The following is a 27,654-nucleotide window of genomic DNA, read 5'->3' as shown; positions in this document are numbered from 1 at the left end:
TGCCATATCAAATTCAAGATCCCAGTTGTTCTCTTTAGACTTACTACAGAGTTGGCCTGAAATTCGTTCAAGACCGCTTAAAACTGATATAAAGACGTCACTCCACAACAACGCTCCATGACACTATTGAATTCTCTAAATAAGCCTGAAGCTCAACTATGCAGAACAGGAATTTTTGCAAATGCAAATAAGGATCTGATATGTCCCCACCTTGGCCTGGGAACTGAAGATCATAAATACATAAATACTTCCTTTGCAAGGTCTAAATGAAAACTTTTGGCTCAAAACAACAGAAAATTAAAGTGAAAATGTATTTTCTTGTGTAGGCTGACCAATTCCCCTCTTTAAAACTGGAAGACATAGGAACCACAGAGAACAAACRGTGCTGTATTCTAATATCATGCATAAATATTTGGCTGAAAAGGATGTACACACTTTTTTCTGAATATGTTGGTAAACTATATAGGAGCTATAGCCTATATAGGCTATAGGAGTTTACATTACTGTAAACTTGTCTTCATGAGTTAACTGAGTTAATGTCACTACAGGCCAAAATTAAGAACTGATCTTCTCTTTCCAACACACTGTCTCAGTAAATGCCTTTTCACACTCTTCCTGCTAATTCTAGGACAAAAATGATGTTTAGTCCAAGAATGTTTTAAAAATATTTTTCTACTCTTAAAACACTTGCACTTGTTTCTCTTGTCTCCAAAAGTTTGAAACTTTCTGTTTCATAAAGATATCCCATACTGGATAGCACAGGCTAACGCCTTCCAGTCATTAATCAGACTTGAGCTATTCAGTAGGCTCTAGGCCTGCTGAATAAGCTTCACAGACTTATTCCATTAATGCTACTCAGCTTGAGCTTTCTATAAAAGAGTTTGAGACAAAGTGCATAAAACAGAAGACAACAGAAGTAGAGAAAAGCAGCCCCTGTGCTCTCCTCTAATCAAACTCACTCTTTCTGCTGCTTGTGCCTTCCTGAAAGGGGTCTTCCACCTGGGAGGGGGAAACGCTGCTGCTACTTGCTGATTTGTGCACTGACTCCTCCTGTATGGAAACAAAAAGAAAAGAAATGCAAGTCCCTCWGAAATTTTTTTTATCATATTGCTTCTTATCCACACAGAAATTACAAGCTATCAAAGACATATTACACCATGAAATCATTCAAAATTCTAGAAGTACTGAGAAAAATATTGACTCTAGGCAGCACTGAGTAAATGGAATTTTCTAAGTCCAACTTTTTCAGAAACTGAATAAATAGTATTGGATTGGGATTCAGTGTATTTAATTACATCCTAAAAGAATACGATCAGAAAAGATGTAGATGAATCCATTGTAATCTGCTACTTTTCCTCAAGTAACTGCTTGTGGTATTCAGGGTCTTCTAAGGATTTGTAACTACAAGGGACAAATTAACTCAACTTCTTATCTCAGACTAGCAAGGAATCAGCACTTGCACTTCTCTGGTCTCCAGAGGAATGAGACCCACTCCTATATGCAAGTGACTCGAGTAAAGAGAAATTAATCAGATCTCCACCGCACTGTTCCTTAATCTGTAATCCTGCTGCACTTCTTCCTTCCTTCAGTATCTCATAGAAATCTTATTCATTACGTAAACATGTTTCATCACTACAGCCAACAGTAATTCTTGCAAGATGAATGGAAATGAGGCAGGCTTTGACTAACACGTTTCAGCTATCGAAGGAGTTATGTCACCCCAAATAAACCCTTTGCCTTCACCTCAGATCTCTGTCTTCAGCCACCAGACACGAGCAAGATGCAGATCACCGCGGGAGCCTCCCGAAGGAGTGGAGCTGAAGGACCGACTGTGACTGCTATTTAGTTCTGTTGGGAATGCTTTTAATCAAAGACATTTGCACCGTTTAAGTTGCCGACCTAAAAGACCAAACAAGTGATCTGCTCTAAAAGCCAGCAAAGAGCTGAGCTTCTCTGTCACAAACTTCTTTAGTTATATGAATTACAAGCAGGAAAATCTCCACTAACCAAAATAATACCTTCTTGGGTAACAGAAAATGAGGAAAGAAAACCCAACAGGATCATCTCAATGAACACCACGCATCACAGGACAGAGACCTTTACCAATTCCCACCGGGTGCTCWGCGCTGAGCCCGAGGACAGGCACCGCGCTGTACACTGTGCCCGTCCACGTGCCGCAGAACAGCATTACTCAGAGACTCAAGGCAGCCCCGACCCCCAAACCATACATGCACTAATACCCCTGTAAAATAGTTGCAATGAGAAACACGTAGGGAAATTTGAGCAGTATATTTAGCTACGTCGGCTGAAGCACTTCCAGAACCCGGTAAAATCTATTTAGAGCTAGCTCGGAGATCGTTACACAGCACTGCCTCAGGCCTCACAGTCACCCTAAGAGACCACTGAAGAACTTGCAAGGTAACAGGGTGCACTGAACTTCGAAGGTGGTACAGCAGTGTTCCCAAGATGAGYGTGACACATTTAAACTTCAGGAAGAAGAATAATCACCCTTGGAAGTGAACCGCTCTGAAGYAAACTTCTCGCTTTGTGGAAGTCAACTTATTGCTGAGTGAAAGATTGCTTTTCCATTGCCAAAGAAGCTAAAAAACTAAAATGAAGAACTAAATAGTCTACTTGTCAGTTAAAAAAAAAGAAAAAAGAAAAACAATGTGGCCGTGCTTCTCATTTTTACCAAAAAAAAAAAAAAAAAAAAAAAGAAAAGCAGCTAGTGTTTCAGAGCAGGCTTGCTGAGCAGTAGCTGGGGGGCRGCTGGCTCTGGGCACCCCTTGTTCTAGAGAAGTCTCTCCTATGGGCRGCCTCTACCTAGTTCCGACCAAAAATGAGGACTCTTTCAGAGAGTTTTTGGCATCTTACACCATGAAGTTTCATAAAAGACTGAATGATTACATAAAATCATCTGTCAAGAATCTGTGTATTAAGTTTGTGTACACGGTTTTCTAGTTTTCTATTCTCCTTTTTTTTCCTGCTTCTCCTGTGTCTGAAACACTGGTGGTAGGAAGAAGGTAGACAAAATAAGTTGAACAATTGAAAATATCAAGAGGTTAATAAATTTTCAATGTAAAATTGCGAAACAGAGATAAGAGAAACTTTTCATACGACATACTAATTTTGATAACRGCCATGTTTCAGTGGAAAGAAATAGCCAAAAGTTGTTACTGTTCTTCATTCCACTTCTGAATCCAAGGCGGATGTGATGCCTCAATCACATGCTGCAAAGACACATAGCACGCGACATCTCTGTTTGGCTCCCATTTTTGMAAAAGTTTTCCAGTTACCTCACTGAATGAAACAGGAATAAAAATACTAAAYTGTGTTGTGATCACTTGAGGAATGTTTCCTTGAGGATTTCTGGTAGCYATCCCTGTGGTCTAGGAGTCGTGAAAAAGCAGAGAGAAAGAAATGAACAGAAATAGGGCAATAAGGGCCTTCTCTGCAGGAAAGAGCTACAGGAAGGATCCCAGGAGCGACCCTTCCTGTTCTAAGGAATGGGAGGGAATGAACTGTCAGAACCAGTGGATGTATACAAAAACCAGTAAGTATAATCAACTCAGGGAACATGGAAGCCAGGAGCTGATGCATTAGATTTAACGCCTACACAACAGGTATTCCAGGTTGGCCATTTCAAATTCCTTTTTCTGCGTACAAACACATGAGCTGAAAATGCTATTACTGCCMCATGATTTCTGAAGGATGGAAGGCTTTTTTGAGAGTGAAATCTTGTGTAGGAATGACAGACAAATATTTTCATGAATTTCTTCCTATCAATACAGTAATTATTGTATTTTACAGTAGACAATATGACATTTTACAGTCAAAGTTGCATCAACTCAACATCCTGGACYGCAGGCTTTTGCATAGAGCTAAACCACTATAATTTTACTTGTACTGAGAAAGCTGCAGCTTCAAAYGTATCACCTTAAAGCACCTGAATGTGCTACTGATGTGATTTTCATCCACAAACACCTATGGTTTCCTTAGAAAGACATAATTTTTATAGCTGTATCAAAAATGGGCGTTAGATTGCTACTTCCCTTGGCCACACAGGGCAAAGATGGTACATCTTGCTCCCCTTCTGAAACTGTGATTGTAGTGGCAATGCAGAAAAAGGCAAGGACAGGAGGCAGAAACTGTCTGTACAATATTCAGCCTTGCAAGCAAATGGAGGTGTATCAGACCTTTCTTTTCACCTCTGGCCGGGAATACRGAGTGCTGGGGCGTAGCCAGTATCCCAGCTGAGAGAAGAACAAAGGGGAAGCAGGGGGGAAAAATGTGTCCGCGTCACAGCTCATTTGGAGGTCTGCGGCTCAGCAGTGCCAGTGCTCTCAGCCTGTAATTTAGGGCATTACATAGCCATAATTTAACTGCCAGTGAGTAACTTCAAAAAGGTTAAGCTCAATTCAAATTGCAAGCAGAGAGGTGGCTGAGTCGTTCATAGGAAATCAGGACAACACACTTTCTTCTTCTTCTTCTTTTTTTTTTTTTTTTTTTTTTTTTTACATGTTATGTACAAAGCAAAAGTCAGCCAATAAATAAGATGTTTTGATAATGCTATCTTCACTTTCCTCCAAGGTTCTGTGTCTGATCATCTTTGTCTGCTTGGAAAATTTCACCCAAACTCCTTCCGGTTTGTTTATTGCTTTGCACTKTGCTTGAGCCCCAACCAGTACTCTGCTGGGCATTTTAATCATCTTAATTGCTTCACCACCTACTTCTGTTAACTCAGACCAATACAACATCTGTTCTTTGTGAAAGCATTACRAGGTTGATTTATTTTCAATTTATCTTCTGCAATATGCCCTAAAGTTTTTTTTGTGTGACTTTGCTTGCCTACACAGTAGTCTCTAATCAATAATCACAGTCACACAATTTATTTCTTATTCCTTGAAAGATCACTTCACATTTCCCTTCACAGAATTTCCTTTCATTGATTTCTGCTCATTTTTCCAAGTCAGATATCATGTTGCATTAGCTCTGGGATGCACTGAGCTACAAACKGGGAAAATATGAGTTCAAGATCCAACTCCTTTATTGACAGCTCTTCATATCCTTTCATCCTGCCCAGCACCATTAATATTAACAAAACCTCATATAGTTGCTATTTTAATTTTAAAGATTGCAGAATGCAAATCTCTTCTGCTTTGAGACCAGATGCAGCAAAATATACACTCTCACAAGTCACCCATAGGATAACCCTAATACAACAAGGGCCAACCTTCCACTGGTCCTGAAAGTATGCATCGAAGAGATACATTTGTCCCCATATATACTTCTCTGTTGCCCCCTTATCTCTCAGCTTGGATACCTTTGTCAGTACCGTGCGGGGAAACCCATCCCTCCTCATTTACTAGAGTGGAAGAGACAGGGAAGACTGCCTTTCCTAGGCTAAAATTAGCCTCAGTGAATAAACTCTGCTGGTGTGTGCTTTCCAGCGTGCCTATTTAACTTTCAGAAACGTGGGAACTCCATTAATAATACTACCTGTCCAGAAGACCAAGTTCATTYTTGAGCACGTAACATTGGTACTTGAGGACTATATATAACGTGGCTTTTACATTAAGAGTTCTTTTAAGCTTTTCTCCTTTTTATACTGTTCTCAATCATTAAATCTCTGCTTGAAAAGGGACGGATTCAAAGTTGTTTCCCCATCTAAATGATATTTGATTGTTCCTACCTGTGAAATATTTGCTGGGTGATACTTCCCCAAGCCTCCACCACAAACTGACCCCCTGTCATTTGCATTGAACTCCAAGCTCTTTGGCATAGGGAATGTTCATCATTAAAAGCCGGCACGGTAATGCTGGGCTCTCATCTCACCAGTTTTAGTGACAGCTCCTGCACAGGTGCAACAAGAGTGCAATACATTTGCCTGCACTCCCAAAAGTATAATTTGCAACATATGCAGATAGATACTGGGCACTTAATAAGTGAATACTGGGTTTAAGGCCAAATCATCATTTAACCTTTCTATAGAATCCTATGATTTTTAAGGTCTGATCTAAATATTTTTGAAGTTATGTGGACTGATAAAAGTATCATGGAAAATACAGATTATAACATTCAAAATCATTTCTTTAGTTGATCACCTCAGCAAATTAAGACTCAATAATAAGACTCAATTCCGACAAACTGAGAATCAAGCTGTGTCCTGGTGTTTTACCTCTGAATCCGAGCTGTCAAGTTCAGCCAATGTGGGAGCCTTAAGGAGTCTCTTTCGTTGTACCGTCGCTTGCGTGGCACCATTCTGCTTTCCCTGTGGTGCCAAGCTACCGTTCACTACAGAGGTGCCTACTAATTTTCTTCCAACCTCTGGCGTAGATACATCTAGCAGAAGAAATAAAACAATTGGTGCTTGGACACTGCACACTACATAGAACAATCAACTTTTATTTTATCTTTCCAAATCTAACTGTCAAGGCAGTGCACACAAAAGGAAAAAATTACTGTGATGAYAGTTATACATGAATGATTATTTTATTTTAGCAGTACATTGCTCAGAAAACTACAGGTCATGACTTGTGGTACAGATGCAACATGAAAGAATGGAAGCAGTGGAAAAAGCAGCARTGCATGATACTAAAAAACCAAAACAAAAAACCCAAAAAACAAAACCTTCAGTCAAATTCTAATGAACTTTTAAAAAATTTCCTGTATTAAAACTGAAAATATTCTTCCTTCAATGTATAGTCTATAATTAACTATATAAGTATCAGAACAAACATAAATGCACAACCATATCTAGACAAGGGAATTTCCAGTGAATCTGAAGAATTCACCCCATGGAAATGATGAGTTTTAGCATGGAACAAATCCAGTTATTCCTGTAAGGACACAATTACACTTAATTGTTGTGTATGCAGAAAAGTAATGAAAATGAACTAAATAACTAGCATTCGCCAAAATATATGCACAGTTCTTAGCTTTGCATGGAAATTTGTATTAAAAACATTTCTGTGATGTCAAATCTTTATGTAACAGCAGAAGCATGAGGCTCCAGCTCTATTTTCGTCTATGGGCATTTTATAAGGAGGTAACTCCATTGAGTAAATTACTCCGGATTTCTGCCAGTGTGCAGTGAAGTTGCATCTCTGATAACATAAGCATGGGGTTTGCTGTGCTTAGCCTCACCTATGTTTAGCTTAGCTTAGATGAAGATAATGACCTGGCTTCGGTAATTGAGCTTAGAGTTTGGTCTGATAAATCAGTTTTATCCCTGTAGAAGTACAAAGAACAGTGTTCTGATCTGAAGAAAATTATGTTGGAGGCAGCAGGAAGAGAAGCATTTAATCAGAAGATAGATCTCCCATTTGCATGGATGCCTAAGCATCTGGTMTTTCTGCAAATGTGTGCTTCTACTCATGTAATTATAGGACTCCTTCTCAGTCTTGGAATAGCAAAGTACCTCCAGGTATTCAAGGTTAAGGTAACGAAGGGTTATTTTTCTGATTTTATAKATGGTGAACAGAGGTACAGAAGGCTAAATGACTTGTACCTTGATTTACCCAGAGAACTATGACAGAGTAACCATACAACACAGATATTCCCAGTGCCAACAACATAAGCGCTCACACATCACTTGGAGTTACGTATTTAGTTGCACTGAATAAACAGACAGACACTTGCCACTGCTGATACACCGCAATTTGCATTGGTAAAAGCTGTTTTTGCACAAAGTAGGTTAAAATTACAGTCTAGACAAAGTCTCGATTGCAGTAGTAGGTCTGTTTTACAACATTCTCACTGGACTGCAATTTTAGAAGAATGAGCTAAAACAAGATACATTTAAAAGAGTTAATTAGGTCACTGTTAAATGCTGGAAACTAAGAGGGAGAAAGGACAGAGGATATTTTGTAGTTTCTCTCTAAATCATACCTTCAACTGGGAATGTAAAAGAAGGGGACATGTGGACTATTAATGCCATGGTGACATTCCAAGCGTATGAATCTGCATACTACAGTGTTGTTACTGTCTTTGGGTCCTCCCTACAAAGGGTCGCAATCAAAGACTTAGACTCTCTAAACCTTAGTTCCTCTCTTCAAAGGCTTTATTAACGGACATCCTGAGCACTCCAGCTTCTCAGCCATGTTTTTCTTCCTACTAGTTCCCCCCCACCACCAAAGGAGTACAGCATGGGTGTCCCTCCATATCAAATACACTCCTGCTGTAACAACTGCTCAACACAATCCCAGAAAGCAAGAGGAGCAAAATGAAAACCACTCTGCCTCCCCTCCCCTGCTGCCAGTACCAGTTCTTGAGACCTCATAATTAGGTGGCACGAAGCCAACTGCAGCAGCTCAGGCTTTCCCAAATGCACGAGGGGAAAACTTTTGATACGTTTTTTGATTGCACTTGACTGGCCAGTGCAGCAGCCCTGGCAACAGGCACATGGCGGGCGAGGGCAACAGCCTTTCTCTCCAAACCTTCCTGGCTGAGGCCTCCGCTGCCTGATGGCAAGGGGCTCCAAGGATGGATCAGAAGCATTGCTGGACTCACCAGGAGAAAAATGATGGGAAGACCAATAGCATTGCTCTCCTTCCGAAAAATAAGATCTATGACCAATGTAGAGAAAGGAAAGGGGAGGAGGGCATCCACCAGGCATCCCCTGGCACTGTGGCATGTGATGAAAAGAACTGGATAGTYAGGATCTATATGTCATGAATCAGTATTTTTAAAAGAATTTAGGCCCCTTCTCTAGAACAGTTTCTGATTCATTTAAGATATAATTTATGTAGCCAATCACTACCTGCAAAGCCTAAAACAGTTTTTATTTAAGCTCACAAATGCGTGAGTTGTTCAGAAACATTGTTTTGAAGTCTTTTTGAAATACAGAGAAACTTCAGGTGACTCTAGAAGATGACAATTTATTGTATTTGCTTTGAGGGGCTCTTCAGTAAGAAATGACATTTATTACTGTTCTTTCTTCTAAAAAAAAAGGAGGAGGAGTGTTTTTACAATTTGAAAGCATTGCAATAGTTGCAAAACAACAAAAAAAGTAAACTGGAAAAATACGCGATTTATAAAATCAGTTTTGGTTACCGCTTTTGAGTTCAATTTATCACTCCTACACTTACAGTACTGTTTATATATAAAAATACATATATATACATACATGAATAAATAGATTGCCATAATATAAGGAGGAGATCATGAAATTTTACAGTTTCAGCAAATAGATTTCAACAAAGCCAACTTGTTCTATAATTAAATCCAGAATTTGTTAACTGATAGRCAGTAAAAAAATGTTACTTTATTTAAGCTATTTCAGTGATGTATTCAGACAGCAGAAACACTACCATGTGGCAAATAACCACACAGCACCATAAACAAGATAAAACAAGAAACAATCAATAGATTAATGTTTATAAAAATGAATACGTAAAAAAAAAAAAAAGTAATGGGCAACTCTGAAAAAAGAAGCTAAATTTACTTTAAAAAAAAATAAAACAGGATAGCAATTTGACCAGCTCTAGTTTCATAGAACATCTGAACATTTTGAAGATGATTTAGCTGATGCCAAAAAAAMCTTGTGCAAGTAACAGCCTGGAATTAAGATTTTATTAGAGAATTAGACACATGGGGAGAGTGGCATTTCTCCAGGYTGACAGGAAGTCAGTACAACGAACAGTACCTGCAACTGGAGGAATGTTTGGTTTCTTTGAGATTCTTCTAAAACTGTCATTAACAACAGGAAATGAAACAGAAGGTCTTGCATTTGATTACTTGACTACATACTTTCAAAATCAGCATGTAGACCTTTATGTGTTGGCCTCCTGTGACTAGTCTTAAGAAAAGAGAACTTAAAAAAAATGGTAATTTGAAATTTGCCTTTATTTACATGTAAGATTATGTCTCTTATGAAACAAGGAATTAGGCTAACTACAGATTACAAGCAAACTGCAGCAGTCATATAACCATATGCTCTCTCTCTCCTTACCAGCTCTCATTGGCAAATAATGAGAACAGAAACCTCAACTTGGTTCTATATAGCAAATATACTCCTTAATCTTAACATCTTACATTGAGTTTAAAATAAGACCAAAAAAGATTTGCAGAATTAACACAGAACTATCTTTTGTTAGTTATTATGGTAATACACTGGGAAATATTATATGATGAGTAATGGTAATAGAGATGTGTTGTTCCTTTCAGTGGACTGAGATGTTGAAGTCAGGCASGAGAACTAATAAATTAGTGTACCGAAGGGTAAGTGTTTCCAGGTGCTTGCATTGCATTCATTCCTGCACTAGCTAAACTAACAATTACTGGGGCTTGGTGAAGGTCCTCCCTCCCAGTGATCTGAAGCACAGATTCAGCAAGGCCAGCAGTAATACTTGTCATCTCACAGGGTTGGGAGAAAGAGGAATAATCCCCCTGGAGCTTGGGTTTAGAGTTCTTCAGTTTTCCTCTTCTTCTCTCTAAACCAGCTTGCACACACCCCCAAGGAGGAAAGAGCYTGTGTGTTAAGACTGTCCAGTCTTTTGAGCCACATGCAACACAGCCCAYGGAAGTAAAGTTGGTTTTAAGCTACTTTTCTATTTTGCTAATAGAAGAAATGGCCAACAATTGTCACAGTCCCTAGCTGATACCAAAACAGCTTTCAGATTATTCTCATTACATTTGACTACTATTTGCTCCTTTTATTCTGCCGGTTGGAAACGGCAGGGTGAAAGGAGGTCCCATGCATGCCCTCCTTCTTCTCTTCGCAGTGACAACAGCTGGGAGGTATGAGGAGCACMGTACCACCTGGATACCAGAGAAAGCCTCCTCAGACCTGGTCTGCACCRCCACAACAGTCACACACAGCAAGCTTAACAAAGCCCTGCCCCTGTCTTTTAGCACTTAACAGGAAACACTTCTGGGTTTCAACAGGTTTGTGTTTTTGTGACTGCAATTTGGTCAAGCAGAGAGCAATGAAAGCAGTGAGAGCACATATGCGAAAACAGCGATCATAGGATGAAAGCACAGGATAGCCTCCCTCCCCCACCCCACCCCCAAAATAAAGAGGAAAGTAAAAATATTAGAAAAGCAGAAACGTTCAAAACTGCTGCTCATCTACCGACTCTGCRCGGCCCAAGCCATCCAGCTCATCTATACTGCTCTTCTGCCATCTCACATCAGCCAAACATCAAACATCCTGAATTTACTGCTAAAGCCACTCTACGAGACCACTCAGCCCCGCAGTACGACACTACTCGCTGAGAAGCACGTGACTCGAAAAACAAAAATTTCAATCACATTTAGGAGATGRTTAAAGAAAACAGGAAGAGTTCTTCAGTGGTCAGTCAAAAAAGCAAAGTTTTGTATTGTACAGATTGCTACAAAGCTGCTTCTCAAAAAGAAAAATATTATGGTAATGAGTTAATGGATTTATGGAGGGAGCAAGTATTTTTTGATTTAAACAAATGAGATGTCTCAGGATTCTTAAAAATAACAGGCAGAAGAAGCAGCAAACAGACACATGTACAAGGACAGATCTGAACACTTCCCTTGCACTGGTCRTTGGCACACTCAGTTTTATATCTTTCAGCATCTCTGAAAGAAACAATACTTTTTAAAAACTGAAGTGTGGCTGTTCATGCTCTTATCTGTCCCACAGGGGACCCTCTAGCTTTCAGTGGAGTTAAACATGATACTGAATACACGTCGAGTTTGAATCCCACCAGGCAGCTTTACAGTATGCGACCAAGGTTTCCCCAAAGGGCTTGAGCTGGTTTAACAGCTTGCCACCGCCACGGACGGGCAGAGCCTGCTCGCTCCTCCCGCCCGCCCCAGCTCGCCGCGTACCCCGGCCGGGCCACCGAGCAGCTGAYCGGACAGAATCACTGAAACAGCAGAAATTTAGCTTGGCAAAAAAAAAATAAAAGTTTTTTCCCGGGTTGCATGAGTTTCATCAGTTTATCTTGTGAATAAAGGCAGAGAGGAGCAGCAGGAATCAAATGCTTGGAGAGGGGGGCTTGGAGGGGAGAGGGGAGCCGGGTCCTCTCCCCTCCTCTCGGTGAGGGCAAGCTGCTCATTCGGCTCAGCCGCACCTTGACACCGCATTCACAGATCACTCCAGATCTTCCTGTACTACAAGAGCGTTGTGCTTGATTACATWGTGGTAATCAAGTAACCCCTGCATGGTGTTTCTTTACTGCAGAACACTAGCATTTCAGTCGGATTACACCTTTCTGTGGGAAAAACGACCAAAAGGGATRAGAGGGCACATGGAGAGATAGATGAGGAAAACTCTGCAAGTCGCAGATGAGATGCATCTGTGTGAACCAAAGGGGAGGGACATAGCTGGTGTTGCTTCTTCACAGAATGAGAGGATGGATTTACGTGGAAAACGTTTTTCTTAGGAATCACCTAAAGAAAGCACCTACTTACACAGAGCATCCACAATCAGGTACTACCTATAAGCATCCCCTGCCAATCAATATGGGAAAGAAAAGATAAGCTCTCTCCTCAATGGACAAGTCTTTGAGGCTAACATGGAATATTTATATCCTCAAAGACAGGAATCTTTGGGCTTGAGCATCCTGGAAAGTCAGTGCACAGTGAGGGAGAGCTGAATTCACTTTATGGCTAGTCAGCACAAACTCTTTCTGAAGTAAAGCACAGTTTGCACAGCTGGTGCATATCCAGCTAATGACCCACTAAAAGGAAACTTTAAATACCATGAGTCCCACGTAGTTGAGGGATCAGCTATGGAATCCTCTGTATCAGCTAAGTTACCAGCCAACTTTAGCCATTTACTTTGCAAACTGGTAAAGAATGAAGGTTTAACCTCTTCTGAGTGAACGTCTTTGATTTCACAACTCATAAAATGCACTGTGAAGACACTGGGAGAATTGAGAGCTTCTCTCTAGATTAGCATCACATGTATATTTATTCAAATCTAGAAAGGGAGAAGACTTAAAAAGTAGTTTTTAGATCTTCTGAGAAGTGAAGTACTGCAAAAGATGATCAAGTCAAAAAGTGACTGTAAAGATACAAAGGTCAGATTAATAAATAATAGGCAAATTAGACTTGAATGTGATGTTGCATTCTGCAATTCATTATAGAGTCTCATTTTAATTTTCTAATTTTAAACAGAATTCCAGCACTCTATTATAGCTGAAATACATTTGATTCTTATCTCTAGGCAGCCTTTTGTGGCAGAGGAAGCATAGGTATTAAAAAGTAATTTATCTTATGTCTAATTTTCACTGACCATATCTTGGAAGAATCCCTTCAAGTTTCTTTCTTAAATGGGAATTCAACAAACAGATGGAACAAAGTTCACAATAAGCACAATAACCACGTCAGGTGTCATTGCACCTTTTACCTGACAAGTCAAAACTGTGAGACATGCTAAGTGGCCGCACTGCTGTAAAAAAGAAATAAAAAAAAAAGAAAGAAAGAAAATGATTCAGCTGTTAGAAAAAAGAGGAGTAATGAAAGCAAAAGATCTACTAGATCCACTACAAAACAAAAGATACACTGTATTAGAGACATTTTGGATTATGTTGCTTAAATCCAAAATGTCAGCCACACTACTGCCTTGCTGTAGTAAAGCTTGCAAGTGTGAAAACTACAGTAGCATAAATGAGACTTGCAAACACAGCAAGTAAAAGATATATTATAATGTATAGTTGTAGAACAACATTTTTGGAATACAATAAATCAAATACCAAAGCATGAGGTAAGTATCTTAAAAATAGAATATTTTCACTTAATTGTCATGAAGGAGAGAGAGCGCAAGAAGGAAAAGAGAAAGCATGARGGTGAGAAAGAGAACATGCAAGACAGAGTGAAAGAGAGCAAGAGCAAAAAAGAGTGCAAGTAAGCAAAAGAGAGAGTTGAAAAAAAACAGAAAGTACAAAGCCACATTTCACACAAGTTTCAGTGACCTGAAATAAAGATTTCTCATTTTTTAAAGCATAATCTCCAATGATTATAATTAAACTAATAAAGAGAGACACCAAAGTTAAGTTTCAGCATTAGTTTCCTAGAAGAGGAAGGGCAAAAAGGGCCTAACGCAGTGTGATTTGTGCTGATTTTTGTTCTTTTTTAAAAGCTGTCCCCTGCTTAGGGTGACTTAGCCTTCCAAACAGATCCATAACACTGGCCTTTCCCTTCTGGGTCTCCAAAAATTTTGTTCCCAGATAAGAAAGCAATTAGATGTTCTTTATTTCTGGAAAGCTTGCACAGCCAATAGCTTTGTTCCCCATCAACTTACTAACAAAAGCCTGTGCATGAAAAATACCCCCTTTGGATACCGGACAAACCGCACGGCAGAGCTGCTGAACTCAGCTTCCTCCAGGCTGCCGGTCCCACTGTGGTCCTGGCTCTCGATAAACACAAACCACCACTGTGTTCAAGTCATCCRTATTTCTAATACGGTGTTGCTCAGGGACTAGACCCTCCATTCTTTCACAACGGAGACCAAAATTTCAATGTATTAATCCACGCAAGCAGGCTGGGGCAAACTGCAAGAACGCACTCGGGTACATCAGAACCGGCACCGGCTCAGCTGCATGACTTGCCAGCTTTTAAGCATGCATGTTGGTGTCAAAAAGGCTGTTATCCATACGTACCATTACCCTAAAATACATTTAGAAAAGGTTGTGCTGGGACAAAATTTTGTGCATGAGAACAAATTGAGGCAGTGAACTGGGTGGCCAGCCCAGAGGCAAATTTGGGGGTCAGTGCATTCTTCCTGCAGTTCAGTAACACGCAGTATCAGCCAAACACAGAAGCTCCAGAAATAATATTCAAATCTCTGCTCAAACTTAATATAAAGCCAAACACACCTTAAGGCACAGGGTTTTTATCGCATAACCCTAAACTCCAACTGAAGGTTGAAAAAGCACATACGCAGAACAAAAAGTTTTCTCCAATATTCAGCAGCTCATCTTGCTTGAGTGATAAATCCATGCTTTTAATTAAAATGACATGCACCTCAAGGCAGTGTTCGACAGATTATTCTGATGATTTTATCAGGCCACTTGAAAATGCAAATTCCTCTATTCAATCCTTTGGGAGAGCAGCTACCAAGATTAAATTGCCATTATTGAAAGAAGGTTGCCAAAGAAGTTTTAGATGAAAGGTGCCCAGCTGCAGGCCAGTTACAGCCCACCAGCATGGCTCGCCGGGCCGGCCGTTCGCTTCCAGCTGCTCTCTTTCGTTCAGTGGCAGCTCAGGAGTGGAGATGATCCTGCCTGCACGCATGGGACATGTGTAACGTACCTTCCCTCCTGCACATTTCACTCTTAACATTTTTTCTTTATTTTCTTTTCACTGTAAACAACTGTGTCTGTCCAGATGGTGTAAGGGTCCTGCATTGGGCTTCTACTTAAGACTTCTAATCCTTAAACCTCATCACTTTACATTTCATTACGCTAAATTACACTCAATGGTCTTCCAAACTATAAGGCAGATTTACTTGTATCATACTGAATGTCACTAGCATTCCCAGTTCTGGCCCAGCAAACACATTTTATTCTAAAAGGACCTTAGAGATTTTGGGAAAAAATAYCGTATCAGTTTCAATGTGAAAAAAAACATATTTCAAAATACGAAATAATTGTCTTCAAGAGAACTACAAAGTGTTTGCTCTTTTATCTTCTTCTTCATGACAACAAGTATTTATATGACCCTACATAGAAACCCCACCCCCAAGCTTCAACACTACAGTTGTGTACATCCCTTGTTACACCCGCCATAATATGACAGTCAGCACAGAAAATTAGCTGGACTAAAGGGTAATTACCACACTACCAAAACTTAAAATCTACCTTTCTTTTACAAAAGAGGGAGAACTGGTGGGAAGTCAGGCCTTCCTTACTGGAGGCTTATGCTAGGTAATCAGCCCAGCAAATCCTAAGCAAAAATGTTCTAAAATCCAGGACTGTTTTCGGAAACTGTTGACTAACTAGGTTTTATGTCATCTCTATCAGTTAGAAATGGTAAAGAGCTATTGGATCAAATTTGCTGCACCTGAAAGTGCATGATAGTTCCCAGATGGAGAGYGTAAAATACTGAAGTTGAATCTTTGAAAGAAAAGCATGGGTGTTCCACATTTATAAGTTTCCTGATTGGAAAATATTTGGCCTTTCTAATGGATATAGCAAGCATAAATTGACTCCAAAACAGAAGCAGGAAGGCCTAAAGAAACAATATTCACATCATAAATAAGCAAAAATATCATGTTTTTAAAACTGCACCCAAGCAATCACCAAACTCTACCAAGCACTCAGAAAACAACACAACAAAACAAGACTGATGAAATTGCTTTTCTCTAGAGACAACGGGTTGTCACAACCCACTTGAAACTGGCATATGCAGCAGGCACAAATATTTTGCAAAAAACAACAACAGAGCACACACGTGGGTTACTTCATGCTTTTTCAGCCAYAAGATGTGACTTTTGCTCCTCAAAAATCCAGAGTTCAGCTGTTCTAGAACACATTAGTAACTGTACTCTTTAAGAGAATAAATATGTCACAATATAACACTGTACTTGTCATGCTTTTGTCATCAGAACCACTGAACAAATTAGTGATTGCTGAATAGTGTAACTTGTATAGTTTTTAGTGAGCTGTTGAATATATGCTGTAGAAATTAACTGCTTTGCAGTCTGATTTTTTGCCATTGAAAGTATATATGAACATATGCTCTGTAACTTGTAAAGTGAAGCAAAGATTTACCTTCAAAATAGAAGGAAAACTTTYGGAAAACCAAATAAGAATAGATTTTCAATTAAAAAAAGGAAATCAATGATGCTAACAAGAGGAAACAAAGAGAATAAAATTAATTAGAAATGGATAYATAAAGAATACTTACAGATACGTACAGAATATTGCACTGAGGAGAAGCAATATCCATGCTGGTCTGAGCAAATTTAACATTAACTGCCATGTCCAATATTCAATATAATGCTATTAAGTTTATCTAATGCTGATATCAGAAACACGATGAGATTCAGTTGAACCACATAACATCTTATTTTTAAAAATAACTTAGCACAAAGACTGCACAACTCTAGCAAAGCTTGCAAGCTCTTTCTTCTTCTGAAAGGATAGGAATAATTTTATCTTCAGTGATATCCATATAGACATTGCTAATATTGTGGCTTCTTACGTGGGACAGTTTTCTGTGGATATTGCTAGTAAAAACTACCAACATACTTACCCAGCCTGCTACGCCTTATCTCATCAGGTGAGACAGGGCGTAACTTCCTTTCTGCCTTGATTTCCTCCAATATCCTTTCATGAAGGCTGCGTGGCCGTGGTGGGGTTGGTTTTAATTTTCTTGCAGAGGCCTTGGGACACAAAGATAATCATATATTCACAAAAAAGTACTCGCTGAAAGTAGATCCCCCACTTTTTTTTTTTTTTTTTTTTTTAAGAGGAGGGGAATTTTGTAGTACGATTTTACACACACACAACTGTAAAACTTACGAAATAGTGGAAAGAGAATTGTATTTTTCCCTGATTCATTGTGATTTCACAGACGTAACGGGCTGCTGGCAATAACAGCTATTACCTGGTAGTTGCAATATATCACACTTCATGTTTTAAAGAGACYGTTTTCTATATACACAAGACAATACTCTCGAAAGCCAAGTAAAGGATACGAAAATAAAACATTTAAAATATTCCCTGGACAGAGACACGCTTTAAAATCGCCCACATTTTCATAGCGACAGAAGCGTACTAGATTACATACAGGATTTAATGGAGGTCGTGATCGGATGAAATCCAGGATTATTTCATGTGCACTCTTTTTTAATCGAGGTGGAATGTCACCATTGACCTGGAAAGAAGAAAGTGAAATAYGCATTTCTATATTTTGCATTCATATTTCTGCAGACGATGAGATCAAGCAAAAACTCAGAGCATCTCTGACAGAGCCTGCAGGGCTCTGACACCGGCACCAAATAAAAAAATCCRTCAGTCCTGAACAGTGCAGCAAGCCATTTGCAGAGCACAGGCAAGCTAAGAGGTAGATGAGAGCTTTTCAGCTCTGCAGACTGCTACAGACCAAACCACAACTGCAGCAGCATTAATTAGCAATACTTACAATCCTGAAATGATGGGATTAAATATCATGGCTGCAGCTGTGTCTACAGGAGAACACAGACAAAGCAGGCGTCTTGCTTGGGGGAAAAGGTGCCAACCACCCCATTTTTAAGAACAAGCGTTTGAACTTTTCCTTAATCTTGACAACGCTGCCAACCCTTACACAGTCTGTAATATTCTGTTCCTAGGTTCTGAGAAAATACAGATACTCTTTAGGGYCCAAATTTTCTCAATCTCTGTGCCCTTGTGTGGAAATCTCAGCACAAAGAGAAAGAGCACCTCTGAGAGAGGTCTCACAGCTACCTCTAAACCCACACTTCAAAATTTTATTAAAGTTGGATAGCATATACATAAAGTAAAGTAAGTCACTAGAAAGGCATGCCATCAAAAGAACAGGAAGAGAGGTTCCTCTTTGTAAATCATGKATTTGTGCAGAAGAGGAGCTGGGCGGGAGGCGTTCGTTGGTTCTGCTTTGACCCGCAGAGATACAAAGGYATTTCTTTCTCAGGTGTCTCACTTTGGAAATGAGACTATATATAACAGCTCAGAGGAACTAGTCAGCAATTCACCATGTGTATATGATGTAAAACAAGGCAATGCAAGTTTTTCCATCATCTGAACAATTATATATTGTAAACTGGGAATAATTGTATGGATTTGCTTGAGAAACGCACCGCTCAGGCTGAGGCTTTACGTGGCACAACGCCCAGGCGTCCTGCCACGGAGGAGCACGCAGCCCGTATCAGCTATCCCTCCGGTCTCTTCTAGTACTACCACAGCCCCTGGCTATCGGCCCTGCTTTCTAAATCGGCGGAAATTCCCGAGACACTGTATTTCTTCAAATGAGGGTCCCAAATTCGGGTTTCTTAGGTTTTTTTATAAGGCCAGTTGTCTCGGCTTTCCCTGGGGGAYTTCACCCTTAAAAGCTCTGCAGTCCAAAACCATATGTAAAGACACAGCTCCGGTCTGTCATACCACAAGTACATGTGCTAACCACGAGGAACGCTGCTGTCAGCAAAACGAGTTTGAACGACCATGAGGCCACCTGAGCAGGCATCTAACTAAACTTTACCAATGCATGTAACTTGTGTGCAAGCTGTGCCTACATCACAYGGGCTCTCTTCCCAGGCTGAGGCAGGGGAGCCTCCACGAAAGACCGGCTCCTTCCCTGAATACAGGGTCAGATGCAGATTCCCTGCTGGGGGACACGACACTGCTTTCTCGGGGGACTCCTTCTGGAGGCGTCTTATCCCAGACGTGGCCGGATTTCCACTTGTTCCCCCCACACACCTAAGCTTCCTTAGAATAAACTTTACACAGTTTGGCACAGACAAGCTGCAAAACTGTGAGACATGCATCATCTTCCTAAAAGTAGTACGGAAAAATTAAAACCRAAAGGATTTATACTAAATGGTGATCTGACATTTTACAGTGAGCAGGATGTTGTTTTAAGTGATGCAACTGACTTCTTTTTAAAAAAAGAGCAAATTTTCAGGAGCAACATGACTCGCATGATTAATAATGAAATGAGAAGTCTCGCTTCCCTGGTTAGTGCTCTTCAGATGCCAAGGTTGATAGCTGAAGCTGAAAGTTATTAACATGAGAACAGCTGTTCGGTAAAGTGATAAGCTCTGTTCCAGCCTCGGGGAACAACGCTTTGCATCACAGTATGAAATACATAATACATGGCTCTGAGCCTTTCACCTCAGGGCACTCTATCCACTGCCTTAATGCCACCAGGCTATAATTAGCATCMGCATTCCCGTGGGATTGGAAAAGAAGTTCTGGACTCGCCTAAGCAGTTTTCCACGGGAGGCACAGGGAGCTGGTGGCAAAGCGAGAGGATGTTTCGGTGAGCAAGCCAAAACCGGGAGGTGACACGGAACCTGCCTGCTCCCCCCGAGCAAGGTGCTACCACAACCTCCTCCACCGAAGGGGAGCTCTCAGCCCTCCCCGGCGACACTAGATTTTTTCTTTCCTTCACGCTCAGCCTCGCTCACTGATGAACAGTTTCATGTGCATCCTTTACTTTTGATTAATTGATTAATTAAAATTCACGGCTCTCAATTAAGGCCTAAGTCAGAGACACATTGTACGAATGCAGTCTCGGTAGCTGCAGTAAAAAATAATAATAATAATAATAAAAATTTTTAAATCTCCTCCAAATTGTCTTTTTGTTAACATACAAGATTGGCTCCAATTGCAAACTGATATTTAAACGAAGTGTCCGAAAACACTGTAAAAACTATTCTAAATCCTCATCTGTGTAAAATGGGCTTTTCTACAGCAGTGTGCATTAAAGCCAGTAATGTGGGAAAAGCACAACCAATTATTACAAGATCAAATGGAAGTTTAGAGGTCTAAACAGCCAAAGTGCAGAAAAATTACCATTTAATAATGTACTGGTCTGTCACCCACCACCTTCAAAATACTTTTAAATATATATATATATAAAAATATGTATATATGTGTATACACACACACACACACACACACAAGTGTGTGTGTGTGTGTGTGTGTGTATGTGTGAGTTCAGATATGGAGAGAAGAGCATCATTATCCAGGAAGAATTTAATAATTATGTATGAAATGTGGAGTTCCTGTGCTACAGAAAAGGTACCTTAGAGCCACACACTGATTAAGTAGGATAAGAGTTATCTAAGTATAGTTCAGTAAGCACTGCTCAAGAAATGTGGTGAACGATGCAAAATTGGGTGGGCGGGGAAAAAAGAGCTAACATATGAAGTCAATGTGCAATTAAAAGCTGTAGCTTAATGCCTATGCCCAAAGAAGAAAAAAAAATGACTGCAAGGATAACATTAATTCTTACATTTCGCAATTTCTGAGTGCTGACTGTACCAACATTCACAATTTTTAACCTTTTGGGAAGGAGTGCTCCATAGGTGAAAAATTCTATTCAGACTGTTCAGGCAAACATTCAAATATTACCCAATAGCCAGGATTAAAGTTCTCTTGTTCCTATCCCAACCATAAAAACAATGACTCTTGCATAAGATGAACAGAGAGATGACAAATTTGAAATTATTGTATGAAATTATGTATGTACTGAAACAGAAGTCACTGAAACTAATGAAACTGGCTACTTACCAAAAGCACTGAATTTGACWTCTTCAAAACATTTGAAATATTTACACTATGCCACAAGACTAGTGAGAACATACAGCCCCAGTTATTGGTATCTGTTAGCRCAACACTCTCGATAGGAGCTATTTTGGTTTTTCAGAGTAAGTAATGCACCTTATTCAAGTATCTGCTCTTTTCCTAATTTCTACTAGAAGTCCTCATCAGCCAGGGACAAACCAAGCTACTTGTTTAAATACAGCATTGCAATCATAAAAAGAAGAATAAAAACTTTATGTTACAYGTTATTTACTTAAAAATGATCCAATGTCTGTTATTATTAAGTAGCATGCCTTTCACGAGCTGCCAATTCTAAAAGTACACTTGTAAAGTTTAAAGCAAAAAACAGTTTTAATAACAACTTTGCCAAATATCTGTTTTGATTGAGAGAAAGAAACATAATCCATCTTTCYATGGCTGCTTTAAAATTCAGATTTAGGATTCTTGTCCTTTGCTCCTCTTCTGTTGTTCTCACCATGACAGTTTTCTCTGAAGGGAATACACACAAAGCTTTGACCCATGACAGTCAGYTAAGAGACTCTATTTATGAGACCTAACTAAACTTGTAATTATCTGTGAATCCCTCAGGCTCCACACATTTCATACTGAACTGCATTCTCATTATTGTGCACATTTTGTACATTCTTCAAGCAGACCCTGCAGCAGAACATCACTTATTGGTTGGAAAGTTTATGATAAGAAAGAAGTTATTTTTCTAACACAAAATCACCAGCAGGTGTGGTTGGACTAAACCAGCAATTAAATCACAGACCGCCCTACAGGTATTGTACCTGCAGTACATTTTAATCCCAACTCACGTTTACGCCCAAAGGTTACTYTGGGCAACCTGCCCAGCAGACCAGAGAGCGGGACAAAAACAGATGCTGGCTGGTATTTTGTATACAGCAAGAGTCTRGATGACCAGAGGAGCAGCTGTGCCCTCAAGACCTAGTATGTGATAAAGAAAATCTTTTCAGCAGAAGCAGAAGCATTCAACAAACAGTGAATGAAAGGCTAGCCTGACAAAAGCAAAATTAGATGACCCAGGGGTTCCCATTCAAATGAAACTACTATACTGATTGCATACAGTAATCAAGGCCCTGAGGATGCTCCTCYTCTTTTGCAGGGGGTAGCACAAACACTTATCACAGTACTCTGAACTGTTAGAGKAAGGATAGGTAACATCTGGGCATATATTTTACTGTATTGATTTAATATTTAAACAACATCTGCTGCAGAAAATAATTATAATATCTTAGCCTAAATCCAGATCTTGATTGCAAAAGGACTTTCAACTCGTATGWAAGAGACATTTATATTTGCAACAAGATTCATGTATTTGCTCCGTGTAGTTGTTCCAGCTTCTTCCTCCTTTATTCTTTTTCTAGTGATCTCTAGTAAGACAAACTGTATGTGCATACACTTGCACACATGCTTGCTCTCTCACTCTCTSTCTTCCTGTACATACAAATTGTGTTGAGGACTTTATGAATTTTTCTGGTGGAAATGTGGCTTTCTCACTAACACAAGTTTTGTGAGGATTTGTCAGGGAAAAAAAACACACTTGAATACTGAATATTCTAAAAAGACGCTTCCACTGTATCAAACAACTGGCAAAAATAAGTAAGTGCAAAGTATAATTATTGACATTACTCAAATACATGCCTCTGATAAAGGGGTTTAAAATGGCCTATGAAGGACATTTACTTACATCAGTTGCTTGCTTATCACAAAGACTTTCTGTATGTTGAACACAATATAAACCAAAAGCAATCAAAGAATGGGGAGACACCAGTAAATACCAGTATGGGTTCTGATAAATACAGTGTTTCAGGTAAATCTTACGTGCATCTTTCCAACTTTTGTTGTTTGAGTTGTACATGAGTATCTAGAAGGAAACTTATCAATAGTCTCCAGCTTATTTTCTTGACTTGAAAGCAGCAAAAGCTACACAGATAATTGCTTGAAAATTCATAACAGACCGTCCAATCTCAACAACTGTGGCAGTAATGTAAGTTTGCCAGCACTGCAGGTTTCCCTCTTTCTTCACAACACAATTCAAGTCACAACATGGTAGCATTGTACCCTTTGAAATAACACATTTCTCTCCCCCAAATTACATTGAAACTTAACATAAATGTTTCCCTCAATAACCAAAGCCTAAAAAAAAAAATCTCAGTGCACAGCATGACAGCACTGTTAATTTGAACATTAAGGTTGGCATTTGTTCAAGCATATGTAAGCATGTCTTTTGCAATTTTTAAATGCCTGCCATATGGAAAACAAAATGCATAGCATTTTGTTGGTTTCACTTTTTTTCCCCCTCAACATACTACCTGCATTTAAGACACAGTATAAAAGYCATGAACAAGACTAATCACACAAATTCATAATTTCAAGGTTCTCAGAAAAAGGAAAAAGATAAATAAAAAGGAAGGCAGGGAAAAAAACTTATCAGATTTGACAATATCTAGTCATTTTCTTGACTTACCATAACCTTCCTTAAGGTATAGCGTTTGGATCTAATGTCATCCATCAGCATTTCATAGGGTGTGAGCTGATACTCTATTGGGAGGGGGTTGTATTGACGCTCTTGAACTTTCTTAAGTTTGACACCATTCCGTAAATCTCGCATTACTTGTACCCAAAAACGAGCCTGAAGAGCGAAGACAGAGAAATTTTATTTAATACCTTACTCTTGAATACCAACTCAAATTAAACCAATGTTGCTCATTCCCTTTCAGGACATCACCACACCAAACAGAGCTGCACTATTTTATTTCGAACACGTTAAAACAGGTAAGAAAAGCAGCTGTTTTGAACAACCAAAACTCATCGTATTTGTGGTTATTTTATATAAGGTTATATTCAGTCCTTATGAGCRTAACAAAACTTCGTTGCAACCCAGCAGATCGGCAGTCTCGCTTCAAGTGACATCCAGAACTAAAAGAATATGAAAAAAGGATACGAAAATTCTCATATACCTTCAGATTTCCATTTCAACCACACAGCATGCACGTCAGTAAAGTTTCCAGATTTGTAGCTAACTCTATGTGAATTAAAACAGTGAGTTAAAAAGTGCTTGAATCCTAACCTTTGTTTCCCTTATGTCCAGAACTATCCCTGCAGAATCTTCCAGMTGTTCTTCCTCAGATAGAAATTTTGGGTTGGTCTTCAAATTCTAAGGTTTAGAGATAGCTTATCGGTACTGTACTCCCTTTCACCCTGCCTGTAAGAGCACCACACCCTAATTTCTCCCTCACATTTTTTTGGCAGTAGGAATGAGTGGAGAGAAAGAATTACTGGACAGGAGATTGGGAGATTGAAATTAAATCCTTTTAAGAAACTCATAATGTTCCTCTACACACTGGCCAGAACAGTAACTAGAAAATACTACAAGGTACCTTCTCTTAAGAGTTCTTCTGTAGCATTTTTATGTTACCACTCTAGAAACTCACAGCTGATGGCTCTGACTACTGTCTAGCTGCCACTTTGAAGGAGAGTCAACAGGACTTCTGTCTAAATGTCCAACTTTTCAAATTACCAAAGCTTTCCCAAAACAGCTTAGTCAGAAGAAGAAAGGTAAGAGTGATCAGCTTGGATACTTGCATTGTTTCTCTTGCCTGCGAAGAGATTTTGGTTCTAACTTGTCATGATTTATTACTAATTCATAYGGCAAAAAAACCAGACACTGATCCTACCATAACACAAATGATTCTGGGCAAACGATACAATGAAATATAAACTACTAATAACGATGCTGATTCGTTATTCACTGTTCTCTTACCCAGTCAGCATTTTTTAAGTCATCAAGGTCTGTGCTGCTTTCGTCACTTGCTTCTTTGTCCATTTCTTGAATCTTCTTCAGATTCTGCCAACAAGAAGAAAATTCGTCAATAAACTGAATGGCGGCATTACTTTAAAGTAAAATGGAAGTTTAAGTTTTGACATCTTCTGAAATATGTTATTTGGGTATTCTGATGAACATTTTACAACTTGAATAATAATACTGTAAGAGTAATAATAGTAATTTGAAATACTATTTGAATATATTTCTCATAATTGAAGAGGGGACCTTAAATGCTGGAGAAAATCTGAAGCTTTGCATATGAACCTAGCTTAATAACATTTCAGAGGAAAAACTATTTTGAAGTATTTTAAGATTTCTAAAATTGGACTATCCACAGAGGAAAGAAAAACCCAGTAGGTCTGAGAGGTTACCACACAGAAAAGTTTACTGACTTGAAAGGATACATTCATGACAAAATTACTGTCAGTTGCCAAATGCAAGACAGCTCATTTTTGTAAATGAAGAAAGTCCCACAAAGTTAGTCATGAGGAGAAATAAATCATGAAACATCCTTTCAATAGAATAGTGAGAGACTTACATTTATAACAAAATTAAGTAGCTTCTATAACATGGTTATTGACTTTGGAATCTCAGTATTATAACTATGTAGGTAAGGAATAAAAACAGATCTTTCAAAGGTAAGAATTACTATTTATGAAAAAGATCTGATGATGAAAATATGAAAAAGACTGCATATAAAGGGACAAAACAAAGGCTTTCATAACGACAAGAATTTAGAAATGATCAAAAGTAACAGTAGACCAAAGAACAGGTAAGTATCACATAAACGGATGCAAGCAAGAACCTTAAAAGACAGGTCTGGGTGGATTTACAGGAATTATCTTAGACACATTAAAATGCATATTCAAATGCTAGTTTTTGTTTTACTTCTGAATTAAAATGCTCTAGTATCAGCAGTATAAACAAATTCTCAATACTCCATTTTCCACAGAGTTTTCTAGGAAATCTTTCCTTTAACAATGTTTAATTTGATCTGTTTTCTAATTATTTACTCCTGTACTAAACATGGGAGTTACATCTTCTAACTTCTTGAGCTTATGTTATGAGACTAAATCAGCAGGTCAGAGATATGCAGAAGATTTATGTATTTATCACAGAAATGTTGTCTCACTTTTAAGCCTAACACACTTTACTGTACTAATGGAAYGGGACGGGGAGCCTCGGTTTAGCTTTACAGCTTCCTACAAAATCTAAGATGTAAGTATATTTTGCAAAATGTTTTTTTTCCCCCTGCAAGTAGTACCGAAACTGTCAACGTTTGAAATGGAAGCACTGGAAAATCCACTCAACAAACGGAGGATGAGTATTTACTCAATCTGATTACAGAGACAGCACACGTGAGTCACCCATCACAAAGGTTTTGGAAAGAGAACAGATGGATTATTTATTGTCTTACTTAAGTAAGTAGCACATTTGCTTTCAGGTCAAAAAAGAAACACTACTGTTGCCCTTTAAAACATAACACRTAATTTAGGGAAAGATTCTAGAGAACCCATAAATCATCTATGCTATAAAAGCAAATATGTCATCCCACAATGTGGGAACACTTTAGCATAATCTGCAGTATCATCACAAGATACCCCATGGGGAAAAACTRTTTGTATGGAAACTTGTGCTGGTTTTGTTGCTGTAGTCAGCATTCAGTCTAATGCTTACTTACATTCATCCCCCTTCCATGGAAAGAAAAAAGAACAAGTAACATTAAGGTCTCATTTATACACATTTTGCCATCCAAGGTTTCTTCTTTTCTGTATCACATTAGCACTTGCAGTAATCATTTCAAAGATGGTTTCTGTGGAACGGTAAATGATTTGCTTTCTCGCAAGCWGCCAACATTTGTTAATAATCTACAAAATATAAAATCATCCTCTTTTGCCTTTTCTTCTTCATAACCAAAAAGTTAACTTCACTAAGTGAGCTGACAACTGTCAGATTTGCTGCTCCTTTCCACACTGGAAGATACACGTTCATTTCTACCAAATTATCATGTTCCAGCAGCTTAACCTTTACTTTGAATGCTAAACAAGATCTGCAGCAATCACCCATTTCACCAGCCATGTTCCCTAACATACAGGTTGCTGGGCTGCTTTATGCCCAGGGACATCAGGAGTGACATAAATACTCCATGAAGCTAAAAAGATTACAACCTGCTTTTCTAAACAGCAGAATATCGGGGGCAGGGGAAATCTGAAGAGCTGAATGATTGTGCAAATAAGGCAGCCATCTAATTAGTTTCCCTGAAACACAGCTAAACCTAGCTGACGGGAGAGTTTCCACTTGAGAAAGCGCAGGTATACAATGATGCCAGCTACCGYACTCTGTAGAGCGGCAAGAGCAAAACCTACCAGCCAGAAGGTAGCGGCTCCTGGTATCATAAAACTGCACTTGGAGAGATTACTAGTGCAGGCTTACTGCCAAAGTTAGGATCCTGCTGCTCGCCATCCCAGCTGAGGGCTCCTGCTGCTTTCCCAACACCAGTGTAGACACCCACTCAGCAGGGAATTGCCTGGGGAGGAAAAACTGCAGGAAAAAGTTCACCTTTTCCTAGAGTGAGCTCTTCCCCACACCCCCGGGTTT

At 39.2% G+C, this 27,654-nt stretch overlaps 1 protein-coding gene across 1 annotated transcript in view; it reads right to left on the bottom strand.

Annotated features, from left to right (window-relative positions):
• Nucleotides 1–27,654, bottom strand: part of SPIRE1 (spire type actin nucleation factor 1) — a 129,285-nt gene that overhangs the window by 15,034 nt on the left and 86,597 nt on the right. The window contains exons 5-10 of the mRNA XM_085322500.1: nt 24,994–25,077; nt 23,698–23,862; nt 17,713–17,799; nt 17,176–17,305; nt 6,179–6,342; nt 960–1,050 (exon numbers count right to left, since the gene is read on the bottom strand). Coding sequence (XP_085178626.1) covers nt 960–1,050; nt 6,179–6,342; nt 17,176–17,305; nt 17,713–17,799; nt 23,698–23,862; nt 24,994–25,077 — 721 coding nt within the window. The remainder of the gene's footprint in view (nt 1–959; nt 1,051–6,178; nt 6,343–17,175; nt 17,306–17,712; nt 17,800–23,697; nt 23,863–24,993; nt 25,078–27,654) is intronic.

Source organism: Rhea americana, unplaced genomic scaffold (assembly GCF_003343005.1).
Source record: "Rhea americana isolate MKP2758 unplaced genomic scaffold, rheAme1 scaffold_78, whole genome shotgun sequence".
Taxonomy (NCBI): domain Eukaryota; kingdom Metazoa; phylum Chordata; class Aves; order Rheiformes; family Rheidae; genus Rhea; species Rhea americana.
This window is presented reverse-complemented; position numbering and strand designations above follow the sequence as displayed.